The sequence below is a fragment of the Enoplosus armatus genome, chromosome 14 (genome assembly GCF_043641665.1).
Source record: "Enoplosus armatus isolate fEnoArm2 chromosome 14, fEnoArm2.hap1, whole genome shotgun sequence".
Classification (NCBI taxonomy): Eukaryota; Metazoa; Chordata; class Actinopteri; order Centrarchiformes; family Enoplosidae; genus Enoplosus; species Enoplosus armatus.
Genome location: NC_092193.1, coordinates 16,253,429 through 16,281,118, shown reverse-complemented (window position 1 = coordinate 16,281,118; position 27,690 = coordinate 16,253,429). Strand labels below are relative to the sequence as shown.

Genomic DNA, 27,690 nt, shown 5'->3' with positions numbered 1-27,690 from the left:
ACATCAGTATATATTTAATGTCTTTAAACAATTTCCCACTACCATCCAGTCAGTATTTGATAATAAACTATTATTATCAACACTTTAGTTTTATACTGGCAAGTCAGATCTGTAACTCCTCAATTCACTACATATTATTTTGCCAGTTTCCCATTGAAAGCAGATGTAAGACCATTTTGTAAAGGTTGAACAGAAGCTCTGCAGTACTTTACAGAATATTTAAGATAAAGGTGAGGAAATTCACACACCATTTCATGGATTTTATGCTTTTTGCTTCTTGCAGTAGTCACCAGAAACATTTCATACACAAATCACAAATGGACATAGTCCTTTTGACCTCCAGGTGTTGTGTCGTTTTGCTAAGATGACGCGATGGAGCACAAACTGGTATCAAAAAGCAAAGCAGAGACTGACTGTGTATTTGCATCCATTCCTCTCATCTTTCTGTTCATTCCATCGTTCTCTGGTTGGCACCATGCCTAAGTCCTGCTTTATCTTGGAGCACCAGTGGCCGTCCACATCCTTAAGATGTGGCCCTGTTTATAACAGCTCTCAGCCTGGGAGCAGCCTTAAGAACACATGCCGAAAATGGCCTTCTGCTTGGTTCTGTGATAAAACTAGACTCCTTGTTGGTTATTTGTCCATGGACTTATTGATTTTCAGTGTGTGGAGAGTGTCACTAAGAGCAACAGTCTTCTCTGTGTCTGTCTTCCTGCTGTCCTTTCTGGACATGTCAGGCTCCCATAGAAAGAACTCATGGAGGAGGGTGTTGACGGTGTCAGGACACTCCATCATGACCATGTGACTTCCCTCCTCAATGACTTTGAGGAATGCAAACAGGAGGATCTAGAAAGGGAGCCAAACATGAATGCAGAACATTACAACAGGTAACACTGCAGCGCAAACACAACATTTCATATTAAATACCACATGATAAATCAGCACTCATTCACATATGAAGATGTACTTTACCTCTGCCATGCGCTGGTCCTCATCCATGGGCACAAACTTGTCACACATGCCATGAACCAGAAGGATGGGCACGGTGAGCTCAGCATGGTAGACCTCATCCCCCTCAGGCCAGTACTGGCCACTCATCATGGCTCGCAGGACAAACGGAGACACATTGAAGGCGTTGCCCTGCTTCAACAGCTGCTTTTCTTTGGCACCTTGACGGGCAAATCCAGCTCTAAAGGTTAAAAAAAGAGAGGAAGAGTTACTCAGAACTTTTACGCATTCAATTTGATGATCAAAGCCCCTTGAGGCTAATTTGAGTTTTTTGGCTTTTAAAATGTTTTGACATCAACAAGCAATGCTGTTTTTGCCAGAAATGAGAGAAGTTCCTGTGGTGTGTCACTGTCTCTAGTGTCAATTTTGACACTGTACAAATGCAGATCTTACTTGAGGAAGCTCCAGGCCAGACAGGGTGACAGGCAGTGCAGGACACAAGATGGCAGCTGGAAAATGGAGCATAGGCTAGGCTCCAGAGCTGTGGGACCCCCTCCATTGATCATCACCACCTTGTGAACCAGATCGGGATACTCGTGGGCCAGGAAAGTGCAAAATGACACTCTGGGAGAGATAAGATGAGATGGGTACGGCATGTTAACAGCAGCATGTTAATCACTACTGGAAAAGAAACTTCAATCAGCTGTAGAAATGCTTCAGAGAAATTTCCAGTGGCGAATGATTTATAACGAAAGCATCTCACAAATTCTCACCCATATGAGTGGCCAATGAGAATGTTGCGTTTACGTGCATATCTCTTAAAGATGGCACGAAGGTCCTCTGCAAGGGCATAAAAAGTATATGCTGCTGCAATCTGTGGGGCAGTGCTGGCCCCATGCCCCGCCAGATCAGGCGCAATGACCTCATAGCCCAGCCGAGAGAAGAAGTCCAGCTGGCTGCTCCAAATGTCCAGAGAACCCCCCACACCATGCACAAAGAACAGCGCTACGTCCGAGTGCGTCCCCTTGCAGCTTGAGATCACCCTCTTTGAGTCGATTAGCACCGTGCGCTTGGGCTTGCGACGGCGGCGGCGAGGAGGTGGAGCAGGTTTCTGTTCTCCAAGGGGTGGAGGAACTGGAGGAGGAGCAGGGTTGGGGTCTGGAGAAGAGGGCATTTCTTTGTAGTCAGCCAGCTCCACCTCCACAGTGCTACAAGGCTCCAGATCCCCATCCTGACACTGCAGGATCTCAGAATGCAAAACATCACCGAGATTCTCGATCACCAGCTGGCCGTTGCGGTAGACAGTGATCTTCCTCTTGCAGTGGACACTGCTGCCGGTCTCATTATTAGAATCCTCAAGAGAGCCGTCTTCATCACAGCCGCCATCCATCTTCTCTTTGCCTGCAACTTGCTCCTCTGTTACTACTGGCTGACGCTCGGGGACGATGTGCCGCACTCGCAGGACCCTCCCAGGTTTCACCTCCACAAACTCAAAACCATCAGAGGGTTCTGACGACTCCAGGGGCAAGACCAGACTGGCAGCCTTCCCTGTCAGGCAGCACAGTATCCCTTCAGTGATGCTGGTCAGCATGGTGCTTCCCTGCATAAACAACATCACACAAATACAACATCATCACTCATATGCTTAATATGTTTATGAAAAGTAACAAATGGAAAAACACACAATGTATAAACATAGGGGTAGGTTTGTGAAGCTTGTTACCCTTCTCCGACTAGCTTTTCACAACTAGTTGTGTTTTTTTCTCACAGCAACATAAGCATCATAAATGGTTCCAGGTTTATTTCCTGTCGCAGTGTGTGCAAATGTCAACAACTCAACAGGAGGAAATTGGGTCTCAGCTTGGTTCCTATAAAATTGGACCCAAGCTGTTTCCTAGCAACGCAGTTACAGTGAAATGGTCTTCTTTATCCTTTCATCAGACCACAGCCAGTATGAGTGGGATAAAACACGGAAAGAGCAAGGATGCTTTCAGTTTAACAGGCTCCAAGCCGCTATGCAAATTTAAAATACAATAGCCAGTGTTAAGTGCAGCTCCAACAGCCTTTGCAAAGACCTACTGACACACTCACCTGGGTGGCAAAGCAGCTGAACATTCAGGGATTCCAAGTTCACAAACAGACAACATAAAAACAATACTTGTGCCGCACTACAGTTTCAATGTCAGTGGACACTGACCATTCGCATGCCGACCTAGACGTCTGCTATTAATAACCCCTCCTTTTCACATGGTCAGAACCAGGATATATATTAATAGAAAACACCAGTCATAGGGCATGACTGTGTACATGCCTGCGAACTGTATGTCTCATGATGGTATGGTAGCAGTTTTCCAAGTTATACTGTCTTCAATGGAGATGAGGGGAAAAAACAATCTTTGTTTTCCTGCCCAGGCCCAGTCGCAGCTGAACTGCATTTTGGCAGTTGTGCAAATAAAGCATCATTAATCCTCACTTTTCATACAAACACTGGCTTGTTATCTCTAAGAAACAGAGTGGGAAGACTCTACATGGCAAGCTTAGTGTTTCCTGGTTACAGAAACTGTGAAACAGAGCGCAGTATGCACATTACTGCTCATAGCATATTATGTAACATGTAGTTTAGATCACTGTTGTGTCTCATGCCTTCTTAATATATTCAATAACAACGCATAACATATAGACATATTGTTGCTGAGAGATAAAATAAAATAAATAGGTTATTATAAATAAACTATAAATGAAGTATAAATATATATACATAACTGTGACTAGTGGGGATTGGTTTTCATTCATTCTTTATCATGGATGCTGGGATTTCATATTTTTTGTGAGTGAAGTTAGTCATGTATTTATTGAAACAAATTATATACCATTACTTCTAATCCCTGTCAGATGCAGATTCTCATCCTACATATATCCATTATTCAAACATCATCACTGTAATAAATTCATAATAAACAGTATGCACAGTGATGCAGAGGTCTGGCACTTTGGTGAGGGGTAAATATGCTGGTTTACCAAGTGTTTCTCTGTGCATGTATGTGTGTGCTCTTGTTGTTGGTGGTAGGATGGTCTGAAGGTCATTGCATCGAGTACTATTCAGTTACACTCTGGAGTCAAGTGAATGTTGACCTGTCATTCAGTTAACATCAAAATGGAGCGTCAACACAATGAGTAGACACTTCAATCTGCAGCTCAGCTGTCAAGTCTTAAAAACTGCAGTGAGCTTTATTTTATTCTCAAAAAGTGTTTCATATTTGAGCCATATCATCTCTATCTATCTATCTATCTATCTATCTATTATATAATATATTTATCAGTTGTGCCACATCAGCTACAAGTGGTACATGATGAGATAAAGGTGTCCACTGAGGAAGGCCCTAAGTGGTGGTCACTCATGACAACTGGTGAACATTTTGACAGCATCCTAACCTTGTTCAACAGTTTGGATGACCCAGGTAGAGATGCCACTACGTCATTAACACAACACTAACTCATTAACTGATCAGCATCAGCATCAGCATCAACAGCTCCGTCATTTAAATCAGGGCTTCTCCTCCTGACCTACTGTCCATCAATAAGGTCAACCAGGATTTAAATGTGGGTGAGGGGAGCAAGTGGATCTGACATCCCCAAACTCTAAAAAAACAGTCAAACAGGCTGAAGGTTACTCAGCCATGTTATGTCTGCACTGCAGAATATATAGGTTGATATGTCTGCCAAGTCTTACAGTAACACACATTTGGAACACAGTGTGCTGCTCTAATTCCACAACAGGCTTCTACACACTGTACTGCACAGTCTAGCATGATATCTGCACATGAAATGCGGATATTTGCACAAATGAGACCATTCTAACCTACTTTCTGTTAAAAAAAAAGGCCTAATGCACAAATGTCCTATAGCTTAGCTGGTTCTACAAGCCGATGAATACAAAACATCCAGCCATAACCTGCAGTGGTAGGCTCCACATTTCCCTAATTTGACATAAATCATAGATTATCATGTTTCACAATAATAAAAATGCAGTGAAGGACATTTTTACAAGAGTCGTGCGTAGGCCCAATTAATAGCGTCGCATCACAAATTAAAAAAAAAGATTAGAAATCCGTAGCAGTGTAGTGCTGAAGGCCATACTTGCAACATGTATATTATTGATATATCTATTATTTGCGCTGTCACAGGACAAATGCATGCAGCCATCGTGCAGCTGTTTATTGATGCGAATGACTATATGCTGCACAATAAACACTGGCTTATTAGACAACACAATGTAATAAAAATCGATTCCTTACCTGCAGAATTACTGATGGTTAAGGATGATTAGAAATGTACACAGATGACAAGTCAAGGGCCGATGAAACTGAATTGAGGAAAACGTTGCATTTGGTGCAACAATTTGTCTACGCTAGAGATGCTGCAGAATAGTCAGAGCTCCTTATTAGCCTCATTAGACTGTCACAGAACGCGGAGAGGCTTGAGTTGGTGATACAGCATGCATCTGTAAAAGTGTGCCAATTGCATCCCAACAAGATACCCATCACGATAACAAACGACAATGTTTTTTTCTCCTCCTTCAGCATCCACTGCGCACTCCACACCAGACCCTACCCAGCCCTGCTGCCCTTGTATCCGCAGCAGCTACGGCAGTCTTCGGGCATTTTCGCGCCTGAGTGGCAGCGAGGAGGGCGAATAGAAGACAGCTGAGCACTGAGAGGAGGCCAATGGGAGAAGCTTGTTGCCTTGTTGCCAAGGCTGACAGAGTAGCAAAGCTGCGTGCGCGTGGGCGCGTGCATGCGACCGGGGAGAGTGACAGAAATGATAAACATGATAGTCCAGTTACTTTTCTAAATAGCCTCAACACATGGCCATGATCAGGCCTGCGTGTGTGATCCCATTTCAAATTCTACACGTGGCTTCACCTGAACTGCATCGTCATAGGCTGACAAAACGTGTTATTTTCACAGTTGGTGCATCACTGGAGGGAGACATGACCTTTAAGTTTGAACCAATTAGATGAAGGTGTGCTGCCTTCCTCTGTTGCCCTTGAACTGAATTCAAGTCACATCAACAAATTGGTCCCACTAGGACAGTCCGGTGCCAGTCACGGAACAGCCAGTTGTGACGTTTATGGGGCGGAGAGCCAACAACTGTGTACTTTCTGTCATTGTTTGGCAGCCGCTGTAAATAACAATTGCAGCTTTATGTTTATACATAGCACGTTTTAATATAGTGGTTCAGTTATGCCAATTAACATGCCAAAAAGCCCATAGGGAATTCTGCCCTCCCACATCAGCGCACGAACTACATTGTCAGAAAGGACCAAACCGCGCTCAAACATCAACTCCTACAGTATGTAAATCTATTGTATTGCTGCTAGACGGGAACTTAAAGTTTCAGCTGTTTTGACACAATCCTCGAATGGCAATCATTATTCCCAAAACACTATTTCTCACACTTCATATATACAATCTAATTATTGTCAAATCCAATTCAAATTTATTTGCACAAATATCTTCAATCTAACACGTGATGCATGTACAATGTTTTTCTTATTAACATGCCAATTGTGTAAATCCTCACATTAAACATAATGAAGGGGATGGTGTTGCCATGCAAATACGTTTTTTCCCACATTTTTGCATTTTTACAAGGGCAATGACCAGATGAGAGGTAGATGTCATGCTATGATACAGAGGAGTGTTTGAATGGCCAATTAGGTGGAGGAAAGTATGTTGTATAATGCAATTAAAGCTTTAATCTGATTCTGGTTTACATGACGGTTACTGTGAGGTTCAGCTGTAAATTGTAAATGATGGAAAGGAATTTACTGGTAAACCCTGTGAAAACTTTACTTTTGTGGAAACTGGTGTTTGTATGATATGGGTTCTTACGGATTCTCTTCAGCAGGTTCAAAGAATATTTGACAGTACTCTGGGGCGATTTAATCTAAGTCTAAATGAAAAATTAAATAAAGAAACAGAAATATAGTAGGCTATTCATATTGAGGCTACGATTTCTCTTGAGGAGAATTACATTGTGGTAGCAGTGGTACACTGATTGATACATTCATTTGGCTTTTATATTATTTGAGTGGCACCGATTGCAAGTTAAGTGAGGTGCTGTGGTGCACTGACATGTGATGACTGCAGTTGTATTGAGAATCGTTAGGGTGTTTAAAAAGTGAGAATTGTGACAGTGTTTCAATCTGAGGAAAAACTAAGATAATTGTTACTTTATACCCTGAGGGGACCCTCTCAGGCAGAGCTTCTTCACAAGATGCATACAAATCCCATTGCTTACCTTGTTTATTATATCCCGTTTGGGAGAACCTTGACCTTACAGTTGGAGCCGTTATCCCTGCCAATAAAACGTTTTATTGCTGAAACATGGTGGTGTCGGCCGGTAAATTACTTGACAGTTTAACCTGAAAGGATCTACTCAGGGCTAAAAAGTACTGCTATCCAGCAACAAGCATTTCAATTGGCTGAAAAGTCTGAGCCAATCATTTCGCTTCATATACACTGGGAGGCTGGCAGACTGGTGACATTCACTGTTCTCATGTCTGTGTGAACTGTATAAATATCTAAAAATGAACATTATGCTGTCGTCGTTTTCCCGACTGCGTGGAATAACCCATCTCACCAGGTAACAGAGCTCACGTATTTTCATGTTAGACAAACGGCAAAGCCAGTAGTGTTTGTGTACGATGCTAACATTGGCAAGATAGCTTAGCAGTACGTTAGCAGCGTGGCTAGTTAATCATGTAGGGAGCTAGCTACCTACTGATGGGGAATTTAGTTAGGTTATGGTTAATCTAATTATAGTTTAATGGTGGCTACATTCATATCAACATATTGTATAAGACTATTACCTTAAAGATTCACACTTTGTTTGTTATTCATGTTCCGTGAAATGTAATCCCTGTGCTCAATTCTAGTCTTGGAAATCCATTTTATCGCCTTCTGTATTCATTTGCACTCCTACACGTGTTGTGTTTTCAAATGTATATCTAAATTTTGTGTATGTAAAGTTTATTTATAGAGCACATTTAAACACAGCTTAAGCTGACCAAAGTGTTATACAGAAGTACATTAAATACACACAAAGAGAAACGGCAACAATAAACAACAAATGGCAAGTACAGAATTATAGACAAGGCAACCAATTAAAAGATTAGTGGGCCAAAAAGGCCAGTGAATACTAATAGGTCTTTATGAAGGACTACTCAACATGTTGTGGATATAATCTTAACACACAATATTATAAATATTGAATGAGTGGGAATCATAGGTTGGTGTGATTTAAAGTAGTAGTAAAATGTGTTCTCAATCTGTACATAACTTTCATCATTGTATTGATAGTGGAAACCAAGGCATGGCATCCATGCATGAGACTGCTCTACACATAAGTAGCAGCACCATAAATGTATTACAACTTGAGTGTAATCACAGCGTAATAACATTTGTTCTTAACATTTTTAATCTGTACTCTTTCAACAGCGTCCCTGCAGGGATCCTTGCAGTAACTGGCACCTCTCACCTTAGATTATTCAGCAACTGGATTGTGCCCAGGGCAGCTGCAGGACCTCAGATTTCCAGATGTGGGCCACTTTCTACACAGGCTGAGGGTTCAGGAGTGTTCCAACAGCTTCCGTGGCAATATCAGCAGGTACGGACACGGAAAAGAGGCACAGAGTATCAGCCCAAGAACATCAAACGCAAGAGGACCCATGGCTGGATCAAGAGGATCAGCTCACAAGGCGGCATCGAGGTGATTCTACGGCGCATGTTGAAGGGACGGAAATCACTCTCGCACTAAAGGGTCCTGTTGGAAAACCTGGAAGACTTTCAGGAAACAAACATTGGTTCTGAAATGCTGCCAGTGCTCAGCAAAGAACTTGTGTATTGGGTTAACTGGTGATACTGGGTGTGGCATTCCCACTGCATTACTAATGGGCAGGAGAATAAAAACTTCAACAAACAAGTTGCATTTGCCTTGGTTAAAAAGAAGCCTGATAGTTTCACCCACTTTGTGATGCATAAAGTTTTGGTCATAATCATTGATTGATTGAGATTTCTTTTGCTTTTGTGAAATCAGGTGGTTCAAAGACAGAGTGTGTCTGTAGAAACCAGTGTCATCATAGTTGTTCTCAAATTAAAACACCAAATCTGGTTGACTTGGAAATAAAACCCATCCCTGCAGAATTTACATGCAGTTGCATTTGTGATTGAAAAAATAAATCTGTGCTTCCCAAAGATAGTTTATGCACAAAGGGCTTGTTCTTTGTTGAGACAAGGTTTTGCCAAGTTGGCTGCCATCTACTATTTATGAGTTTTTCAAGTAAAGGCAGCATACAGAGAGAATTATAGTAAGTTGTGACAACTAAATATCAGACAAGAGAAAATGGAGACATTAATTGATAATGATATATGCCATAATAACACAATTAGTAAATATTTACATTAGTAGTCTCTTGGATTCTCACTTTCACAGTATTTTCCATTTTCCAAGTACTTGCCTGTTATTTAATAATATACAGTTAAACAACACATTTAGCCCACACATTTTACAGTAGCTGATTCAGCATGAGTTTAAAGGTAGTTTTTGGTATGAACTGCTGTAAGTTGGATCTATACCATTCTAATGACCTGTTTTTTTTCCCAATTTTTGCATTGTATGTGATATAGATAAATAAACAGACATATAGATTAAATACACTTTCATGAACAACCTGATTAGTAATTAGTTATTACATTTAGTCATGGTTTTAATGTCAGTAATTCAGAGTTATAGAGTAGGGATTGCTTTGCTGTTCTTTTATAAAACCAGTATTTTACCATCGCTAACCCATCTGCTTAACTCATAACTGCCAGCAGCTTTAGCAGTCGAGAGATACATGAATACATACTGTACATGGAGGAGGGCATACTGTAGAGAGTACTTGTGTTGTTGTTTTTTTAGCCTCATGCCACAACCCCCCTTGTATTGGGAGATAGGTCTGTTACATAATCACTGTCTAGCCAATCAGCGCATTGCTTTTTGTCCCTCGTCACGCATCTACCTCAGTTCAACCAATGAGGTACGTTGACTGCTGGAAGGTAACCGCCCCCGAACAGACGAACAACAAAGATGGAGTTTTGAACTAAGAGCAAGTTAGCTTCCTAGGAACGTTCAATTTCAATTTTTTGCGTTATAACCTTTACACAAGTGGACGTTTGCAACCGATACTGAAATTGAAGTGGCGTGATGCGATCATATCAACTCCATACGTAGTTGACGTGTTATAGCAGTCATAAGAAGCTGTCGAACGGGTAAACAAACCGGTATCTTGGCTACGACAAAGACAACAAGGCTTAGTGGCTAGCTAGCTAAAACAGTAGCATCTGCTCGTTTTCACTCACGGTGCTTAGCTAACTAGCTAGTCAACGGACGAAGAGCGATACTCGGACAGAAATGGAGAAGGTAGGTTCACAGCTGGTTCTGGCTTAATCGTTTAGGTAACCTATAGGTAGTAGCTTATATAGCTGGTTCTTATCGGCTTCAATATGCATGCTACTTACGTGTTGGCAAATAGGACGTAGTGTAAATACTCTGTCACTTAATACCACTTTACTGACACGTTATCTAGGTTAGTTAAATGTAAGGTGTCGGGGTTTGCAAGCTAGTTGTGGCTATGGTAGTTGGCCTTACCACCCGGGACTTTACATTCGTTGCACTGTTGGTACAGGGAAGTGGTTTTGTTTATATTTTTCTGTTTTGTTCACAGGGAGATTTCCTGAAGGGACTACCTGTCTACAATAAAACTAACTTCAGCAGGTTCCATGCAGACTCTGTATGTAAAGCATCAGTAAGTCATCTTATTGTAATATATAAAATCATGTTGTCAGTTCAGTGTTTAATTTAGGTCTTGAAATTCAAGAAATGTTGACACATGGTAGCACTGCTTTTTTGTCTGACAGTTTATAGACTAACATGGCTCTCAATATTGTTTTAGAACCGTCGACCATCTGTGTATCTCCCAACCCGGGAATATCCATCCGAGCAGAGTGAGTGCATTGACTTTTAAAATGTTTACATGGCGGAAATGTTGTCTTATGTCCTTGAGGATATAGAGTATAGGGTATATATGAGTATACCCCATGCACACATCACATAATAGCTTAATTCTCAACCTGTTTATTAAGTTAATGCTCTGTATGGGAACTGCAGATTTCAACTTGGAGATTTGTGCCTCCTATGATCTAATCAGTGTCTGTGTTGTCTCTCCTCAGTCATAGTCACAGAGAAGACAAACATCCTACTGCGATATCTTCATCAACAGTGGGACAAAAAGGTAAAGGATTTAAAGATAACTAACGTAATGGAGGAGAAAGTTTTTGCTAATTGTATTATTCATGACTGTAGATGTCCTCTGTTAAGTGGTTCATGGTTTGTTAAATGTGTTTCTCTCTTTCTTTATCAGAATGCAGCAAAAAAGCGAGAGCAGGAACACGCAGAGGGGGAGAACGCAGCACCGCCACGGAAAATTGCTAGAACAGACAGTCGGGAGCTGAACGAGGATTCATAGATTTCTGTGCTGTGGATGCACACCCTGCAGAGACTGACTGACACAAACAAAATGCACACACAGATGCAGGATAGATGTTTGCAAACCCAGGCCTTGAGACTGAAGCACACAAGAATTGATACATTTCAGACCACAGCAGGCATGTCATTAATCCCAAAAAACACTGGTCTTAAAGTTTGCATTTGACTTCAGATTTCCTCCTTCACCAAAAAATTTTTTCCTCAATTTATTTACTAGCTTCACTCAGTATTTTTTTTAACTTCCAAGTCACCTCTGCCTCAGATTTCAGTCTTTTGTAGTTTGAAAATAACATAAATCTACCTCCTTATTCCTCTACCCCTCTGGTTTTCCGTCTCTTATACTCACACAGTTTTCTTTTAAATATGCAGTGGGTTAAAGTCATTGCTCCTCTGCTGCTATTTATGGGTTTACAGCTGGAGTTATTCCTACCATCTCTGAGATATGCACGTTTTAAGTTAAGTCTATATGAGTGACATACCATCTTTTCTGGCTGCTACTCCATTAGGATTTTTTAGTTTTGAATTATGTAATGTCAGTGTTCCTAAAACTTTTAATTTTGGCTCATCCTTTGTGTGATTACTGTCATTACAGTAACAGAAAATAAAACTGCATTGAGTTTGTCGCTTAGATTTAATTATCCATTCAGGGTTTGTTATGGATCGTTGCAGTAAAAGACACGAGTGCTGAAAGAAATGTTCTGTGTTTTTCTCCTGACGAATAATGATTTATTGCCTTAAGTGGAAGTGAGTGTGTTTTCACTATGTCTTAGAGTGCCCCCTTGGTTTACATTGTTGTTTCAGGTGAAGAACTGAACCACTGTTCAGTTGAATGGATATTAGCATGACACATTCAAGCCAATCCAGTCATACTACAGGATGCAAACGTTTTGTACAGTGCGACCTGCAGATTTTGTAGCCATAGCCATCTCCAAGTTTGATGTTCAGTAGTTTGAGATCACTACTTTAGAAGCAGTGCTTGTATCTTTGTGGTTGCAAGGTTAGCACAGTATTTTATGGAATAGGTGATGACTACAGGTATTCAGCTGTACTGATGTTTAGGCTCCTTGTAAGGACTGCTGTCTATCCTTGTTATAAATGTGCCATTCACATTTGATCATTTAAGTCATATTGAGGAAACGTGTGTTTGGATCGACAAGCTTTTGACAGCAGAGTTAAATGAACAGTCTGTGTTTGCAGCTCATAAAGTCAGTGAAGCACCTCATGAGGCTCCACAGGTCTTGTATATTTGTACAGTATGTATATTGTGACTGTTCTGACCCTTTTATCAGGTAACAAGGACTCACTCTGATTTCTTTTTCTCTCCTAAGTCAGCCGTCAGCCATATTGTTATTTCATTTTGTTTAGCCAATTTGTTCTCTTGTGCTGGAGGGATTCAAGCCAGAGTTTGTTCAAAATAATCAAAACCATTTTACTTAATTTGCTTTGCACCTTTTGAAACATCAAAAGAGTAAATTAATCTGCTGCAAATTGTGTCACATTTTCAATAATGTTAGGCACGACTGACAGTTGAGTCTATTAATGTGCATTTTTTCTTTTGTTACAGATTGTTTTCAAAGGTTACGCAGTATATGCTTGCTTATGTAAGTCAAAACAAGTAGAATACACACTGTAAAGTATTACTTTAAACCAGAGACATGCAGTGTTTTATTTTCCCAGCTCTTCATGGAAGAGTGCTGTTCGACTTTTGTCATATGATTTGTATTTCATCAGCTGATTACATTTGGATTACATGTGTTTATTGTATAAATGTGTTGTTGTCAATTTCAGATCTCGTTTTTGTATAGATTACACTGACATACAGTAACTACTGTACTGTAACTAGTTAACACCAACATTTTTAGCAAATCCCCATTGATTGTGTGCAAATACTGTTGTGAACAGAGCTGGCAGAGATATCCTTCATAGGTGCGTGTTTATACAAGAGTGTGTATGTTCTGTTCTGAATTTAAATCTTATAATTTTCCTTAAACATTGAGTGTACATGCATGTCCTATTTCCATGAAACACATCAACCCAGCAACATGACCCAGCATTCTGTTAAATTTATTTACTGTCAACAAAATCAGCCAATGCTTTATCTCTTGATGGATGTTTATTCAAGTGAGATTTATTTGCATTATATCAGTACATTCACTAATTTATGTAGTAAAATAATTCATAGAAAATCAAAGTTAAGAAAAATAGAATATTTTTTTATGGTCACAGTGAATATAATCTGACCTATTGCGGAAGAATACAATGGCTTTGAAAGTGCTTCAAAACTGAAAAGACATGATGGACATGTGATGCATGCACATGATGCAACATGCATTCAATACAGGCATCAGAATGAGAAACAAACCTAGAATGAGAAGCTGCTGTTAGTGTCCTTTGACAAAAGGGCTCGTCTGATGATCAGGTCCTGGTTTAGGGAAAAAGATCCTTCACATCAACGTAATCTGTTCTGGTGCTGTTGGAAACCAGGCAGTCATGCAGTATTTTAACCTTAAGTAAAGGTTACTTAATTCCCATTCAGGGTGTTACACTCACTGTACATATTTTACATGGAAGCTAGATAATCAAGTGTTAATAAATACAGTATAATACTTTGTGCCAAGTAAGTTGCCTCAGTGAAAGTCTAACGCTCGCTGACCTTACAGGTGGTCCTCGTGACTAATGTGTTCTCCTACAGTACCGGTGTGTCGCTGTCTGTTGCCTGAACATTTGTACATTGCTCTCCATTCATTACATTGGTATGGTTGAACATGTATTAACTCTTTGAGCCAGAGTTTTCTAAATCAGTCAATTGTCTTGACTCTCCTTTATCTGACTCATTAGAGGGTAGTTCCTCCAGCGAGGTGTTTAAGTCAGCCCTGTTGGGCTGAGTGTTAGCAGGCTGGGTCGCTGGTTGTGTCCCATTCACACACACCACAGTCCCCTCCGATTTGCTGAAACTGAACAGCTTCCCAGGACTGAATGTCCTGTTGGGGGACTGCGACCTCTCCTGGCCACTAGAGGGAGCGGAGGAGGTCACCGTTGACCCTGGAGTTGCTCCAACTGCCACTGCTGGCTCTTTCTTCACCTCAGGCGACTTCAGGAACTTAAGAAATCCCGGGAGCTTTGCCTCACCGCCTGTTGGGGACTGGGCTGGTGAGCGGGAGGTGCCAGAGGAAAACTTCCCCTGGAGAGGGATGATCTGCTTCAGTTTCATCACGTTGTTGTTTCCCAGCAGAGAGCTCGGCCTCTTAGGCTTGTCCCCTGGCTTGCCCCCAGACGCTTTGTCATGGTGGTGCTGGTGCTGGGTGTCCGCCTTGTGGTAGTCGCTCTCCTGGCGGGCCTCAGCCTGCAGCTCAGCCTGGCGCTGAAGCTCCCCCTCTTCACGTCGGCGTCGGAGCTGCTGTTGGAAGTGCTGCTGGGCCTGCTGCTCATGCTTCTAAATGTGGAGGCGTGTTAAAATGAAGACAGAGATCATTGTTTACTGAGAGTAACTGAGCCTGTGTGCCCTTCCTCATTTGCATCTTCACTATTGATAAAGTTGTCAGTTCACACAAACAAGCTGTGAGGGACTTGTTTACACTAAATATGCTGACTTTTGCTCATAGTTGTGATTTTTTATCTCTTGACAAGACTTATCTAAGACACCATCAAGACAAGTCCCACTGACATGATACAACACTGCACAGACAAACACATGGTTATTTCTTATGGACAGTCAGAAAAGGCTGCACAACAGGACCAGGGGACACAAAGGGAGTCATATAGAAATATGATATAAATTGTACAAAGTGCAGTCAGCATACGTTGGCCGAAGGTCTTTCAAGCTATGATACAACTATACCTTGAAAGCTTCCCTTCGTCGGTACTCTAGCTTGGCCATCTCTTCTGCTACCCAGCCAGGGATATCAGGGATGGCAACATGGATGATGTACTTTAGGAGGATTGCAAAGTGCTGTAAACCACCGAGACCACAAAGGGACAGGCTCAACACATAGTTACATCAAGGCACAATCACATTCTGTTTCCTGTCCTGTTCTTTTTCTACAGACCAAACAGCACATCTCATACACATACCAAAAACTCTTACGAGGTTTTGTGTTCATTAATAAACCTGGATCAAAACATTATTATTTTGAAGGTTTTACAAAGTCACAACAAAAAACAGCAGGCCATGCACATTTGTACTTCTTTTGTAATATTAAGTTAGTAAAACTACAAAACTCTTCATGGACAAATCTGCATTCACTGTACACAGAACAGTGCATACCTCCAGTAAGACGATGGAGATGATGGTCATCTCAGGACTCAACCAGGGAAACAGACGCTGGAGCTGCCCACACTGACCAATCAGGTAACAGTTAACTATAATGGCTATTAATCCCATGGCCTCCATTGCAGTCTGATGTTGAGAGAAAGAGAGAAATGTACAGGCTGATCTGATCAGATGCCCCCACTGTGTACGATGTAGCCTGGAAGGCTTTTCTGACATTTTCCAGAGCGAAGCGCACTGACCTGCCATTGTCCGATGTTCTCCACCCTCTGTCCAAAGGGTCTCTGCAGGCCGGTGCAGAGCTTCAGGGCGTCGCTGCGGATCTCGATGATGTTGTTGATCAGAGCACACATGGCCGCCAGGGGAAACGCAGAGGAGAAGAGCACCACGTAGCCAAACTGAATGAACATTTCCTGGTAGTCCTGCAGCGTGTCCTGTCGGGTTCAAAGGTCATGAGACAATATTAGAATGTTCATTTTCATGTTGTGACATCGGTTAATTGTTCAACGAGCATTTCTTTGCCCCATATCAAGAGCCCCACCTCGTATGTCTGCATACAACTCTCAATCTCAGCCTGGGTCAGGGTGACAGTTTTGGGTTCTTCTGGTGGATCGATCCATGACTTCTTATTCTCTTTCCCCTCACCTACGTTCTTTCTTCTCTGACAGAGAGAGTCAGATTCCTTTGGAGAGGACACAGTGGCATTGTCCTTGGTCTCCTGCTGAGGTAAACATTGGACTACGATACTTCCTCTAGTGACTAACAAGACGTCTTACATTCTACAGCTTTGGAGTGGATAGTTTAATTTTGATCTAACTGGATGAATGAGATCAATCTCCACAAACATGATATGACTTAATTAATAAAACTACATGAAACAAGTATTAGAAAGAGTTGGAATTATCTAAACATAGTGAGAGATATCTGTTTCTTTAAGAAAGTGGAAACGGTATGACAGTCAGAGTAGAGAAAGAAGCCAAAAACACAAAGCTAAAATAGCTAAAAAAAGGATGATATGTTATAATAACAAACAGACCACATACTTGAGCCAACGATTCACAATCACTGTCCTCATCACAACTGTCAAAAATACTGGACGGATCCATCCCTTCCTCTACCAGAGTGGGACTGTCCTCAAGGAAGCTGTCATACACCGTCTGCGTTTCTGCCGTGACATCCTGGTAGTCGACCTTCTCCGTGAAGCTGACTTTACGTTGCTTCAGATTGCTGTCATTCATGTCCCACTCTTCCTCTGTCAGCCTGAATCCAGCTTTCAGATCCCCCCTTCTCCTTGGCTCTGGGTTACCGTTAGCAGTGTGACTGACAGGGATCCCTCTGGGACCCAGGAAGGAATAGGCTGTCATTGAGGCTTGGGCCTTTCCCAGAGCCAGGCGGCCATACTTGAGTATGATGGCTTGGAGTAGCTCCCACAGCACCTTGGGGGTGAAGACACCCAGCTTGTTTTGCTCGTAGAGATAAGGCTGGAGGACCTCTTTGATGTTCTGCAGGAACTGGCGGAAGATCAGTAGAGTGGCTAGCATCTGTGAGGAGTAGGACAACATCTGTTACTGTGCTGAATATAAGAAGTGCCAAAGAGACAACACATGCACACTTTCAAAAGTGTTTAGCGAGCACGATGTAGATACTCAGTCTGACTGAAGGTACAAATGCAGTTCACTGCCTGACATGATCCCAGGACATTTACAGCATCTGACGCGCCACATGACATTAAAGCGTGACTATGTAACTTTTAAAAGAAGAAATAACACATTCAAGTCCAATTCAAAACGCTCAGGGGTTTTGCTGCTAAAGCCTTACTTGTTCTGGTATGACCATAAGCTTATGGCTGCTAATTCAGTGTTCCAAATGTTCCTTCCTCTATTAGGGGCTTAGCAAACAGTCAATTGCCACTTTTGGTCACAGTGGCCGCTGTCAAGCAAGAGCTACATATTGTCCCTTTAAGACTAATATTTTGTCTGTGGTGGTCTGTGTTCTTTGTGGTATTGCTAACGATTGTTACCTCCTTAAGTCGCTCCATGTCCTTGAGGTAGAATCCGATGTAGAAAAGGCTAAGGTAAGAATTGATGAATTCAAACTGCAAAACAACCATGGGAAGGAAACATTACAGGAAGTCAAACCCTAAGTCCATTAAGATGAATTGTCTGTCAAACAGAAAAGGAAGCATGACTTACAAAAACCATCTTGATGATGAGATTATTCTCATAGGCACTCTGAAGTCTGTAGTTCTCTGGATGAAGAAATACATGTGAGCATTTGTCAATGTGCAGCTGAATGACAGTAAAAATGTTTCCTTTAACAGCCTCATAGATCAATATAGAGAATATAAAGGTCAGGAACCTCATAGCTTAAATCTTTTTACATCAGTACTCAGGTAGCATAAAAATATACTCATACATACTAATACCTACCCTAAATTACAATCTGTTCCATTTTAGTGTAATTTCTTATTAAATAATTCCTCTATTATATATCACAGAGGTAATAATTCACTATTGTGCCCAGAGAGTTCATGTTGTGTCTCTTACCCATGTCATTAAGCCAGTAGGCAATCTTCTTATACACTTCGTCACATACGGTCACAGTAAGGGCCAGAAGTATCTTAGGAATGAATCTTGTGATACCAGGTAGCTCCTGAATCTCCATCACCACTTCCTGCAAGATGCATTAGAAGCATGATAAATATTTAATAACTCCTATTCATTCACACCTACTCTGTCAAATCCCACAGCTATTTTTAAAAGTCTATTAAATTAGCATGAACTGGCAGGAGGTATATTTGAATGTGCTTTGTTTAACCTGTTTGTAAAAATGATATCATTCACATTTTCAGACTACAACTGTAGTTATGGATCTTTTTTCTGGCATATAATAAACTGTAATGCTGTTCTTTCTGTCTAACCATTGTCTTATTATTTCCAGTAAGGATGGGTTTAAACTCTTCATTAGAAATACATTTACACAATATCCCAATTTATCAGCCCCAGACTACGTCAGCTCCATTTCTTTTCACTGGACTTGCATGCTGTGTTATCTGTCCAAACCTGCAGTTCCAGGCAGAGGAGCATAGCGAGGAAGACAAAACAGAGACAGAGGAGGCAGATGGGCAGGCTGACCAGCCATCTGAACAGAGCTCTCTTCCAGGGCGGGTAGTAGAACTCCTCACAGCCCGTTATGGGACTGCAGCGCTTCACCCCCTGCGGAGACAGTGGAGGATGAGAAAACAGCCAGGTGCGATCATCTTAACAAGAAAATGGATCAGACATGTTTGTGCAAAATGTGCTCCAAAACATCAGATAATTTATATTTTGAAGTGACATTTGTAATGTTTTTACAACTTTCTATTAGAAAGTTGTAAAAGATAATATAAATTATCTGATGTTTTCCACAATAACCTGGCTGATATCAGAATGTATGTACAAAAAAGCACATTGGTGATAGAAGTGCAACATCATCCTTTCGTATCATTATGTTATATCATTACACAATGGTGCTGTTGCCAGAACTGCCTCCCCAAAAGCTCTCGCCCAACGTGGGGCTCGAACCCACGACCCTGAGATTAAGAGTCTCATGCTCTACCGACTGAGCTAGCCGGGCATGTCCCACAAGGTTTCCACATGTCTTTTCAAGCGGCCCATATCCCCTCCCCCAAATCCACTATTCATTCTACACAACAGGAGATGGGGTGGAGGTGAAACAGAGACCCCCCCCCCTTCTCTGAGAGAGTGCATGAAGACACACACCCCTGTAAACAATGATCACATTTCCTGGTATTGTGTGCCAATCCCGCAGAGTTGCGCAAGTGCTCTCTGATAAACCACTGAACCACACTGACATTGCAACTTTACCTGAGGACAGTGGAACTGGTACATTGACATAACAGAACTTACTGCTGTAATGTGGCTGGTGATGCATGAGACCTTTTGAGAAGTCTAGAGGTCTACGAACAAGTGCCTGTGAATGTATGGGAGTCAAGAGCAAATGCTGCAAGAAGTGAATAAAACCTTTTGTACACCCACAACAAAACAACACTGCTTTTTCATCCACGCAGTAACAATCCTCACCCTGAACTGTGGCCTGGGCTCCTCCAAAGACTCGGCGGGGGTGTCCAGGGTGCCCCACCTGTACGCCAGCTCCGCCTCTCGCCTCTTCCAGCGCTCCAGAAACAACGTCGCCCACACAACATTGAAGAGGGCAAAAACCACACAGCAGATATCCTGGCTGGTCTGTGAGCGAGCATGAGAAACTCAAAGATACTTACATAACCTTTGAAAGTATGATTATGCCATGCAGTTTTCTGTTGCCAAGGTCAGTGCCATTATGAATTTATTTTGTGTAGGTACTGTGTGCTGCTGAAACTAGCTGTAAACTCGTCTTATCTTTACAAAACATGCAAAGGAAATCATATAAAACGTATGAGGACAGAGCAAAATAGAAATCAAAATCTCAGTAAGTGCCTGACATTCCTGGCATAAAAATAAAAACAATATGTCGATGAAAGAAAAAACAAATGTACAAAAAATCTTGATATAGAATAGGTATCAAGTACCTGGTCAGCCTCTGCGAGTATCCAGAGCAGAAAGCCGATGACCGCAGGGTAAAGCATGGAGTTGGTGTAGAAACCCAGCCAGGCAAAATACATGCCGATCTTCACTCCAAAGTAGTCACAGATATCATCTGCAAAGCAGACAAACTAATATTGAGACTTTGAGAAGAAGAATCATCATGTCTCAAACAATTACATGAACAACAATCTCACACTATTTTATTCTATAAATGAATACGACAGTCAGGCCTGCTGTTTACTGTCTTGCCAAATTTTCTTAAAAATAAAATTTGGACGTTTCCTACCCAGGGGCTGCCTTTCACACACAGCCTGGACCCAAGACGTCATCAGCTGGTTGAGGATCCTCTGCTCGTGGAGAGGAAACATTTGATGGATCACCCCCCGAGCTTCCAGCTCCGGAACTAAAGAGGACACATCATGAAACGTACACATGCTATCTAAGGTGACATTTGGACACTAAGTGATGCTAAGTGATTCCCTAAAAGATCCAACATTTGAAAAATGAAACTGATTTATTTTGATGGGTGCATCAGATAAATGTAATGCCTACATTATTCCAAATGATTCAAATGTAACTTTGCATACAAAATCCACTGCACTAAGTAGTTATTCTATTTGGATATGGAAGAGAAAAAGAAAAAACAGCATAAAAAAAGTGCAATCATAATAAATGACAGCATACTGATTGGCTGTCCCTCCAGGAAGTGAATGTTGTGAAGCACCTCCCCCTGTTTGGCTCGCAGGTTGTCCAGCCAGTACTTTATAATGCTCTGTCGCTCCTGAAAACAATTATGGGGGGAGAAAAAAATTATTCGTAATAATTAGACATATATTTTGAATTCCTGAAATATAACTGCAAAAGACAGACTAAAAGAATCTTTTATAAAGTAACAACATACATATCATTAACAACAACCTTGGCATGCGGCTTTCATGGCCCACAGTTTTGACCTCTAACCTGTGAGGTAAAAAAGCAGAGCTCGCTCTCTATGTTCTCGTAGATATTGTCTTCCTCACAGGAGAAGCGCCGCATCCCGCCGCCAAACTGCGGTTTGACGGCCTTGTGCATGCCCATCTGCTCTGCTCCGCGCAGTAAGCTGAGGGTGAGGAGAGAGGGTAAATGAACAGCGGGATTAAACCTGATGGAGCACAAACACTGTGTCGAGGCTGGCTGCAGATGTTTGGTAGATTAAGTGCATTGAGGGTAAGCACACAACAAACTGTAACACACACACAACTGCAGCTAGGTGATAACTGGTTTCTAAATTCTGAATTTGCTGACGTGTGCTTAAAGGAATAGTTCCCCATTTTGTGAGATGTACACAAAACCCCCCATAAGACCACAAAAACGTTGTTTTTATGCTAAGCTAAGCTAATCAACTCCTGGCTCTAACTTCATGGTAAATGCACAGACATGAGAGTGGTATCAATTTTCTCATCTAACTCCTGGCAAAAAATCAAATAAAAAAAAACCTCCCCAATTCAAACTATTCTTTTAACTTGCCAAACTTAGAGACCATAAGAAAAATATAAAAAAACAAATGTACTGACTCTCTGTATTGCCCTGATGTTTCATACATACACACACAGATATTCATGCATATATCGACACACATGCTGATTTGAAATGAAATATGTTTATATATATCTATATATATAGATATATATATAGATATATATGTATATATTCTTCTGCAAAATGTAATGGAGGTTTAGGTAATTCATTTAATCATCACTAGAAACTGGGGGTTTGTCTACAACCTATCTGATTGTCTCTCTGCTGGACAATTTTGCTGCACCCCATTTATATGCAGTTAAATCGCCATGCCTAACCATTATTCTAACCTCAGTACTAAAATCAAGTACCAGCACTCATCTGCAGCTTGGAAAATTAAGTACCAGCCAAAATGTCCTCACTCAAAACAGTTCAAACAAAGACAGAAGCAGCCCACACACGCATGCACACACAGTCAGAGGGTGAGTTTCGGAGTCTTACTTCTCAAATGTTGTCGTGATGAAGAAGGCGTGTGTCTGGGTGTGTTTATGCTGTCGAACCTGAATGCTGACTTGTGGGATTCCAACACGAATCTGATTCAGGAGCCACAGCAGAGTGTGGTCGTCTATTGTATCTTGAGGGAGAAAAAATAGCTTCACTGTGAGTGTGTGTAAGTGTGATAGCATGCTTTTAAACATTTATAGACAACTGAATTTTCATTAATGTAACATATATTACATATTTTTTACACAGTTTCTTTGTCTACATTCACTTCAATTCCTCAAACGTCTGCAGGCATGTTTGCCAACGGCATTAAATGACGCGTTTGCTGTTGCATAAAGAGGCTGGACCAAACCATCTATCACCGTCCTGTCAGAAGGGCCAAGAAGCGGCGTTGTGGTGGCCGCAGTAAAAGGTCAATCCAATTAAATCCTTGTCTACATATATCACAAACAGTTTTTCCATAGGTTGAGATGATGGGCTATAACCCAGACTCATTCCAATCTGCTTCCAGTGGTTTCAGCCAACTGTATGCAGCATATTGTGTCTCAATTAAGCTAAAACAATGAACATGAAATTGAAAACTACTGAGACTTTAGATCCATCCAGCATGCACAAAGACTTAAATTCTGGAATAATTTACATTACATACATAGGTCGTACTTTATGATTGACTATTAATTATTCACATTTGATAACCAATAACAGTAAAATAATTTAATTTGGGGTTATTTAATGTTGCCCCACTTTTGTCCACGAGATAGAGGTATTAAATGCAGCCAGATTAGTCAGATTCTGGCAGCACCACCGTATTTGACCTTGCAGGCTGGTCAAAATATTACTGACTAAAAATGTGACATATTCATTTTATTTCCTTAACGATGTGGTCTTACAGCATTTCTTTTTCTCAGATATTATGCTCAGCCTATGATTGTTGACATACTGTACATGGCATGTTGTTTAGTTTAGTGTAGTTAATACAAAAGGCTACATTTAAATATGCTCACTTACACTGAAAAGTGCAGTTGCAGTTGTTGTTCGCAATGTGAGATGTGTGGGAGTTGCAGTATAGGATGAAGCACTTAAACAAGTAGAAATGTTAGTTGGAGTATTGAAAGGGTTTGAAGTGAATTGTAAGAGCTGAAAGTATCTTAAATTTTAGTTAAGGTGGGTAGGCGGTTCAAATTGACAGTTTGTATGTAAGCACTGAAAGTAGTTGAACTGTAATTTCAGTTGAAGCTGAAGCACCAAAGATAGTTTAAGTGCGTGCACTGTAAATAGTTGAAGTGTCCGTTGGTATGATATACAATGTCATTTGTATGTATGACATTACATATAACATTGATCTCAAAACAATGTCTCAAAAATCCTAATAATATATGCCAAACATAGTATCTGCACAGCAGTCAACCCCTGAAGATAAAGCCCATTGAAATGATGTGTTTGATGTGTTGTGAGCATCGTATGTGTGTATGAAGTTTACCTGTATGAGTCAACCTGCAGAGTTAGTTTGATGAAATGCTTCCAATTCACATTTTTATACCCACGACTGCAGCTTCCTTAAAAAATACTGCAGAGAGGGCCGGTCTGTAGATACAGGTACAGTAAATGGATGAGATCTAATTGTCCCCAGACACCATTTTAAGCCCTGAGTGGCTGGCTGACCACCAAAGACATTTAATTAGGATGCACTGTTCTCTCAACAGTGAGGGAATCATCACAGGACGAACAGGGAGGACGAGCGGGAGCTTACAGTACCTGGGAATGTCATCAGGATATCACAGTTTTCGGTGGGCACCATCTTCAGCCAGGACTTCCGAGACATAATGTAGTGTCTGGCCTGCAGAAGGCGCTTCCCAAACAATTTATCTAAAAGGAAAAGAAGGGGCAGCAGGGCGAGAAGTTGAGTGAGTCAAACTGAGGTTAACAAAGTTTAAAATGAGTGATAAAGAGGGCTGGGCAGAGAGTGTGTGAGAGAAAGGGGGGCAGGGCAGGCAGATGGTGATATTTTCTCTTCAAGGTGATCAAGGACACAGATGACAGGTTAGCCATTAGTGCCACTCATCACTGAGGTTACCTCTTCACCATATTTTCTGTCCTTTCCTATCTTTTGCTCTGTCACGGAGACAAAATGACAGAAATGTCCAAAACAATTGCTCAGCCAGTGTGAAGGTTGACTGTGCTGCGTTTGTCATATGACTTTGAGCAAATGCTCTAGGCTGCGAACAAACAGATGATCTGTAAACTGGGTGGTGTGTAAATAGCCTCTAGAAAACTAGCTTTTCAAGTCTGTCTCTAAAATCTTTAAACCACCAGTGTAAGCTCTGAGGACGTCTTTTTTGCTGCTGCGTCTTCTTTTACATGTTGGCTCTCGCTCTAAAGTCACACTGTAAAGTCACACTCTCAGTCTCACGCAGGCACAACAGCCCAATAGTGACTGGCCGAGCTCTTCATTGTTCACTGAATCCCGCTGTGACACTCTCTCAGGACGTGTCGGTGATCAGCATTTCACATTCTGCAGCGTAACTGCATCATCGCGTCACCTACTTTCAGCACGTCTTGTCCCTCTTATTGAGAGCCGTCAGTGCTGCTGTCATCTCTCTGCTATAGTGTTGAGTTTTACACCAACATGCCAACTCAGTGACTGCAATAAACCCTTAATACACTGGACCTATGAAACATGTCAGAAAACAATGCAACAGGATCATGTTCCCGTGTTATCGTGCAGTGGAGCAGCACTGATGATCACGATGTTTTTAGAAATATGATGAGAGGTATAAATCACCGAGCAATTCTGCTGATTAAAGTGTGTGTGTGTGTGTGTGTGACATAATGATGCAATCCAAGCCAAGTCACTGACAATGGATGTTATTTTTTTCTTTGTCTTGCGCATACTGTATGTTTCTGAATACTTCAGAGTGATTGTCTCTCTGGTTGTCGCGGACAACATTGCTCATTAAGGCCATAAGACATTCAGAGCAACATTATCATGCATGATGAGATGATTTAATGTAGAGCTAGTATAGACTGAAGAAGAAGAGTATACCGTACACTTGACATCTTTTTTATTCGTCCTTTTGTTTAAACAGTTGTTATAAAGACTTGGCCGTCATCTTTGAAGCTTCCTAACATGGGCTATAGTAATGTTTTATGTTTATCGTCTACCATCGTAATTTGCATCATGGGATTTTTTTTGAAATACCATCATTGATCGTGATACAGAGTTTTGTTTTCAAATTGAATGATACAAAGCTCTTTGTAAGTCAGACCTCTTCCAGAATGACCTCCGAAATGCAGTTTAACATGGACAACACCGGCCATAAATAAACATAACAATAAATACAATACTTGGATATGGCTTAGATATAGATATGGAGACACATTGATTTTGTCATATATATATTTTGTATTTCAATATCACACATTTTTGCTTGGTAATAAATTAAATGTATGTAATTACAGACATTATGAATCTTTTGGCGTTCTAATTTAACTCATTTAATAACTTTCAGTATATGTCTATAAACTGACTACTACAACTAATGCCATCTGAATTTTGTCTGAATTAAATTTTAGGTAATTTCACCCAACATAGTGCATCCACTTCACTTCATGTCTCACAGTTGGCAGAACCACACTGGGTTCATCAAACTACTCCATGCAGGCCCACAACAGTTTCAGAAAGTTAATACTCAAAATATGTTTTCATTAATATTCAAATATTTCTTATTTATTGTTTCTACTCTCTATCTGTTTTTTTTGGCGGTTTTGGGTAGTTAGTCTGGTGCCTTTCCCAGCATGCAATGGAGAAAAGGCCATTAAGGTCTATCAGACAGACCACCACATTCAGACCAGCAGATGGTTACACTGTCCAGTTCACCAGCTCACCATGAACTGCAGTAAACTGCAGACAAGGCCATTAACAGGAGGTGTGGTGATCTGTCGTAGCTTTATAGGACAAACGCAAGTAGTCATCATCAAAATCATCACTCATATTCTAGAGCTCAGCTAAACCACTAATGCAAAGCCTACAATCACACTAATATTGTTGAAACAGATGTAGAGGAGTCCAATCTTTCACGATTACGTCAGGCTGTGAAATTGCACTCTTCTAATGAATAATGTTCGTAGATGGCAAATGATCCCTGCAAGAGGCACTGTTGGCACTCGCCACAGTAGTGCAGAACAACTCACCTTTGCAGTCACATAAATGAAATGAAAATTTTAATCTTCATTTGAAAGGCTTTGTCATTGTTTGAATGTTTAAAGTTCATTTTCACATTATGGACGCCTATGTCACCTGATCCATATGTGGTTCAGAGTTTCTCCAATAGGTTAAGATTGGCTACCTTGAAGTCAAGATGTAAATCAAAGCAATAACTGCAGTGACATTGTCCAGGCTAAGATTGTAAAGGTTATATGGTCATATCCAGATGACCAGAGCTTCTCCCGAGTCTCTCCTCTTTGCCAGAGATGCTGGATGGAGATAACACTCAGGGGGCCCAGAGATGGACGGCTCCTGGGAGGGAAGGCTATAAAATATCACATTTTCAGTGCCGCTTAATAATCCTCATCATGCATTTCCACAAATAACCATAACACCAGTCATTTGCTTACTCACCACTGAAATATTTCTCCTGTAAAATCCTCAGGTCCTCCACACCTGAGACAAGACGGACACGGCTGACATCTGAGCCTGCAACACAATCTTTACTCTCCTGTAAGTATAGTGTGGCTCAGCCCGTCGGGACATGCACCTCCTCCGCTGCATATGACTCCTGCATGCACCTGTGGACCTCTGTAAGCCGGACTCTTGCCGGGCCTGTGTGAATCGGAATGCGCACTATGTAGCGGGATAAGGAAAGACGCACCGAAATCAAAACCCAATCACAGACGATTGACCCCTTTAAGTCTCCTGTGAGTCATTCAGCGAGGTGAAGTCTATCAAGCGACAGTGACTGCACCATATTGCCCGTGCACAGTAGCCTAATCTCCATCCCTTTTTTCTTTGCAAAATAAACACAATCTGATCTGCACCGTAGAGGCTACGCACGCAGGACATATAGGCTACAGTATTTTTTTAACCGTTTTTCTGTGGCACTCACCGAGCACTCCGGACGGCGTTAAGGACGTTTGCTGCTGCTGGTGGTTGTTGGTCCTGTCCTGCTGCTCGCTTGGCACCGTCCTCTCCATCCTCTCCCCTGCCCCGTCGCTGTCGTCGACGTCTGCGGTGCCGCTGCTGCCGCTGCTGCTACTGTTTACAGTAGCGTCGGTATCAGCTGCTCCGGTGCCCGCCGCTTGCAT

General features: G+C 41.4%; 4 protein-coding genes and 1 non-coding gene across 5 annotated transcripts; 2 read left to right on the top strand and 3 right to left on the bottom strand.

Annotated features, from left to right (window-relative positions):
• Positions 1 to 633: 633 nt before the first annotated feature.
• Positions 634 to 7,352, bottom strand: LOC139296099 (protein ABHD8-like). Its single transcript, XM_070918394.1, has 5 exons — positions 7,252 to 7,352; positions 1,722 to 2,548; positions 1,402 to 1,572; positions 973 to 1,189; positions 634 to 846 (listed from the first exon to the last, which is right to left on the bottom strand). The coding sequence occupies exons 2-5, from the start codon at positions 2,537 to 2,539 to the stop codon at positions 634 to 636; spliced, it is 1,419 nt and encodes a 472-aa protein (XP_070774495.1). The 5' UTR covers positions 2,540 to 2,548; positions 7,252 to 7,352.
• Positions 7,353 to 7,478: 126 nt separating this feature from the next.
• mrpl34 (mitochondrial ribosomal protein L34) lies at positions 7,479 to 9,144 on the top strand. The gene is made up of 2 exons (XM_070918401.1): positions 7,479 to 7,596; positions 8,451 to 9,144. Exons 1-2 carry the CDS (start codon positions 7,541 to 7,543, stop codon positions 8,767 to 8,769), a joined length of 375 nt encoding a protein of 124 aa, XP_070774502.1. The 5' UTR covers positions 7,479 to 7,540; the 3' UTR covers positions 8,770 to 9,144.
• A 948-nt stretch (positions 9,145 to 10,092) lies between these two features.
• Positions 10,093 to 11,658, top strand: LOC139296103 (DET1- and DDB1-associated protein 1-like). The gene is made up of 5 exons (XM_070918402.1): positions 10,093 to 10,413; positions 10,718 to 10,798; positions 10,946 to 10,997; positions 11,223 to 11,284; positions 11,414 to 11,658. The coding sequence occupies exons 1-5, from the start codon at positions 10,405 to 10,407 to the stop codon at positions 11,516 to 11,518; spliced, it is 309 nt and encodes a 102-aa protein (XP_070774503.1). The 5' UTR covers positions 10,093 to 10,404; the 3' UTR covers positions 11,519 to 11,658.
• Positions 11,659 to 14,308: 2,650 nt separating this feature from the next.
• ano8a (anoctamin 8a) lies at positions 14,309 to 27,690 on the bottom strand. The gene is made up of 18 exons (XM_070918392.1): positions 27,492 to 27,690; positions 24,145 to 24,255; positions 22,387 to 22,519; positions 21,349 to 21,487; positions 21,073 to 21,169; positions 20,675 to 20,791; positions 20,373 to 20,500; positions 19,888 to 20,049; positions 18,868 to 19,020; positions 18,352 to 18,478; positions 17,998 to 18,053; positions 17,826 to 17,900; positions 16,849 to 17,346; positions 16,347 to 16,526; positions 16,048 to 16,239; positions 15,803 to 15,934; positions 15,377 to 15,487; positions 14,309 to 14,971 (listed from the first exon to the last, which is right to left on the bottom strand). The coding sequence occupies exons 1-18, from the start codon at positions 27,688 to 27,690 to the stop codon at positions 14,309 to 14,311; spliced, it is 3,273 nt and encodes a 1,090-aa protein (XP_070774493.1).
• On the bottom strand, positions 19,348 to 19,420 carry trnak-cuu (transfer RNA lysine (anticodon CUU)). The gene has a single exon. It is a non-coding gene; the product is annotated as a tRNA-Lys (tRNA).

Coding starts and splice junctions, on each gene's coding strand:
- ano8a (XM_070918392.1), bottom strand. CDS start 27,690: ATGCAAGCGGCGGGCACCGGAGCAGCTGATACCGACGCTACTGTAAAC. Junction 20,501..20,674: donor GTGTGAAAGGCAGCCCCTGG/GTAGGAAACGTC, acceptor TCTGCTTTGCAG/ATGATATCTGTGACTACTTT. Junction 18,054..18,351: donor CTACTGGCTTAATGACATGG/GTAAGAGACACA, acceptor TTCTTCATCCAG/AGAACTACAGACTTCAGAGT.
- LOC139296099 (XM_070918394.1), bottom strand. CDS start 2,539: ATGCTGACCAGCATCACTGAAGGGATACTGTGCTGCCTGACAGGGAAG. Junction 1,573..1,721: donor CTCATTGGCCACTCATATGG/GTGAGAATTTGT, acceptor TATCTCTCCCAG/AGTGTCATTTTGCACTTTCC. Junction 1,190..1,401: donor CTGGCCTGGAGCTTCCTCAA/GTAAGATCTGCA, acceptor TTTAACCTTTAG/AGCTGGATTTGCCCGTCAAG.
- LOC139296103 (XM_070918402.1), top strand. Junction 10,799..10,945: donor ACTCTGTATGTAAAGCATCA/GTAAGTCATCTT, acceptor ATATTGTTTTAG/AACCGTCGACCATCTGTGTA. Junction 11,285..11,413: donor ATCAACAGTGGGACAAAAAG/GTAAAGGATTTA, acceptor TTTCTTTATCAG/AATGCAGCAAAAAAGCGAGA.
- mrpl34 (XM_070918401.1), top strand. CDS start 7,541: ATGAACATTATGCTGTCGTCGTTTTCCCGACTGCGTGGAATAACCCAT. Junction 7,597..8,450: donor GGAATAACCCATCTCACCAG/GTAACAGAGCTC, acceptor CTCTTTCAACAG/CGTCCCTGCAGGGATCCTTG.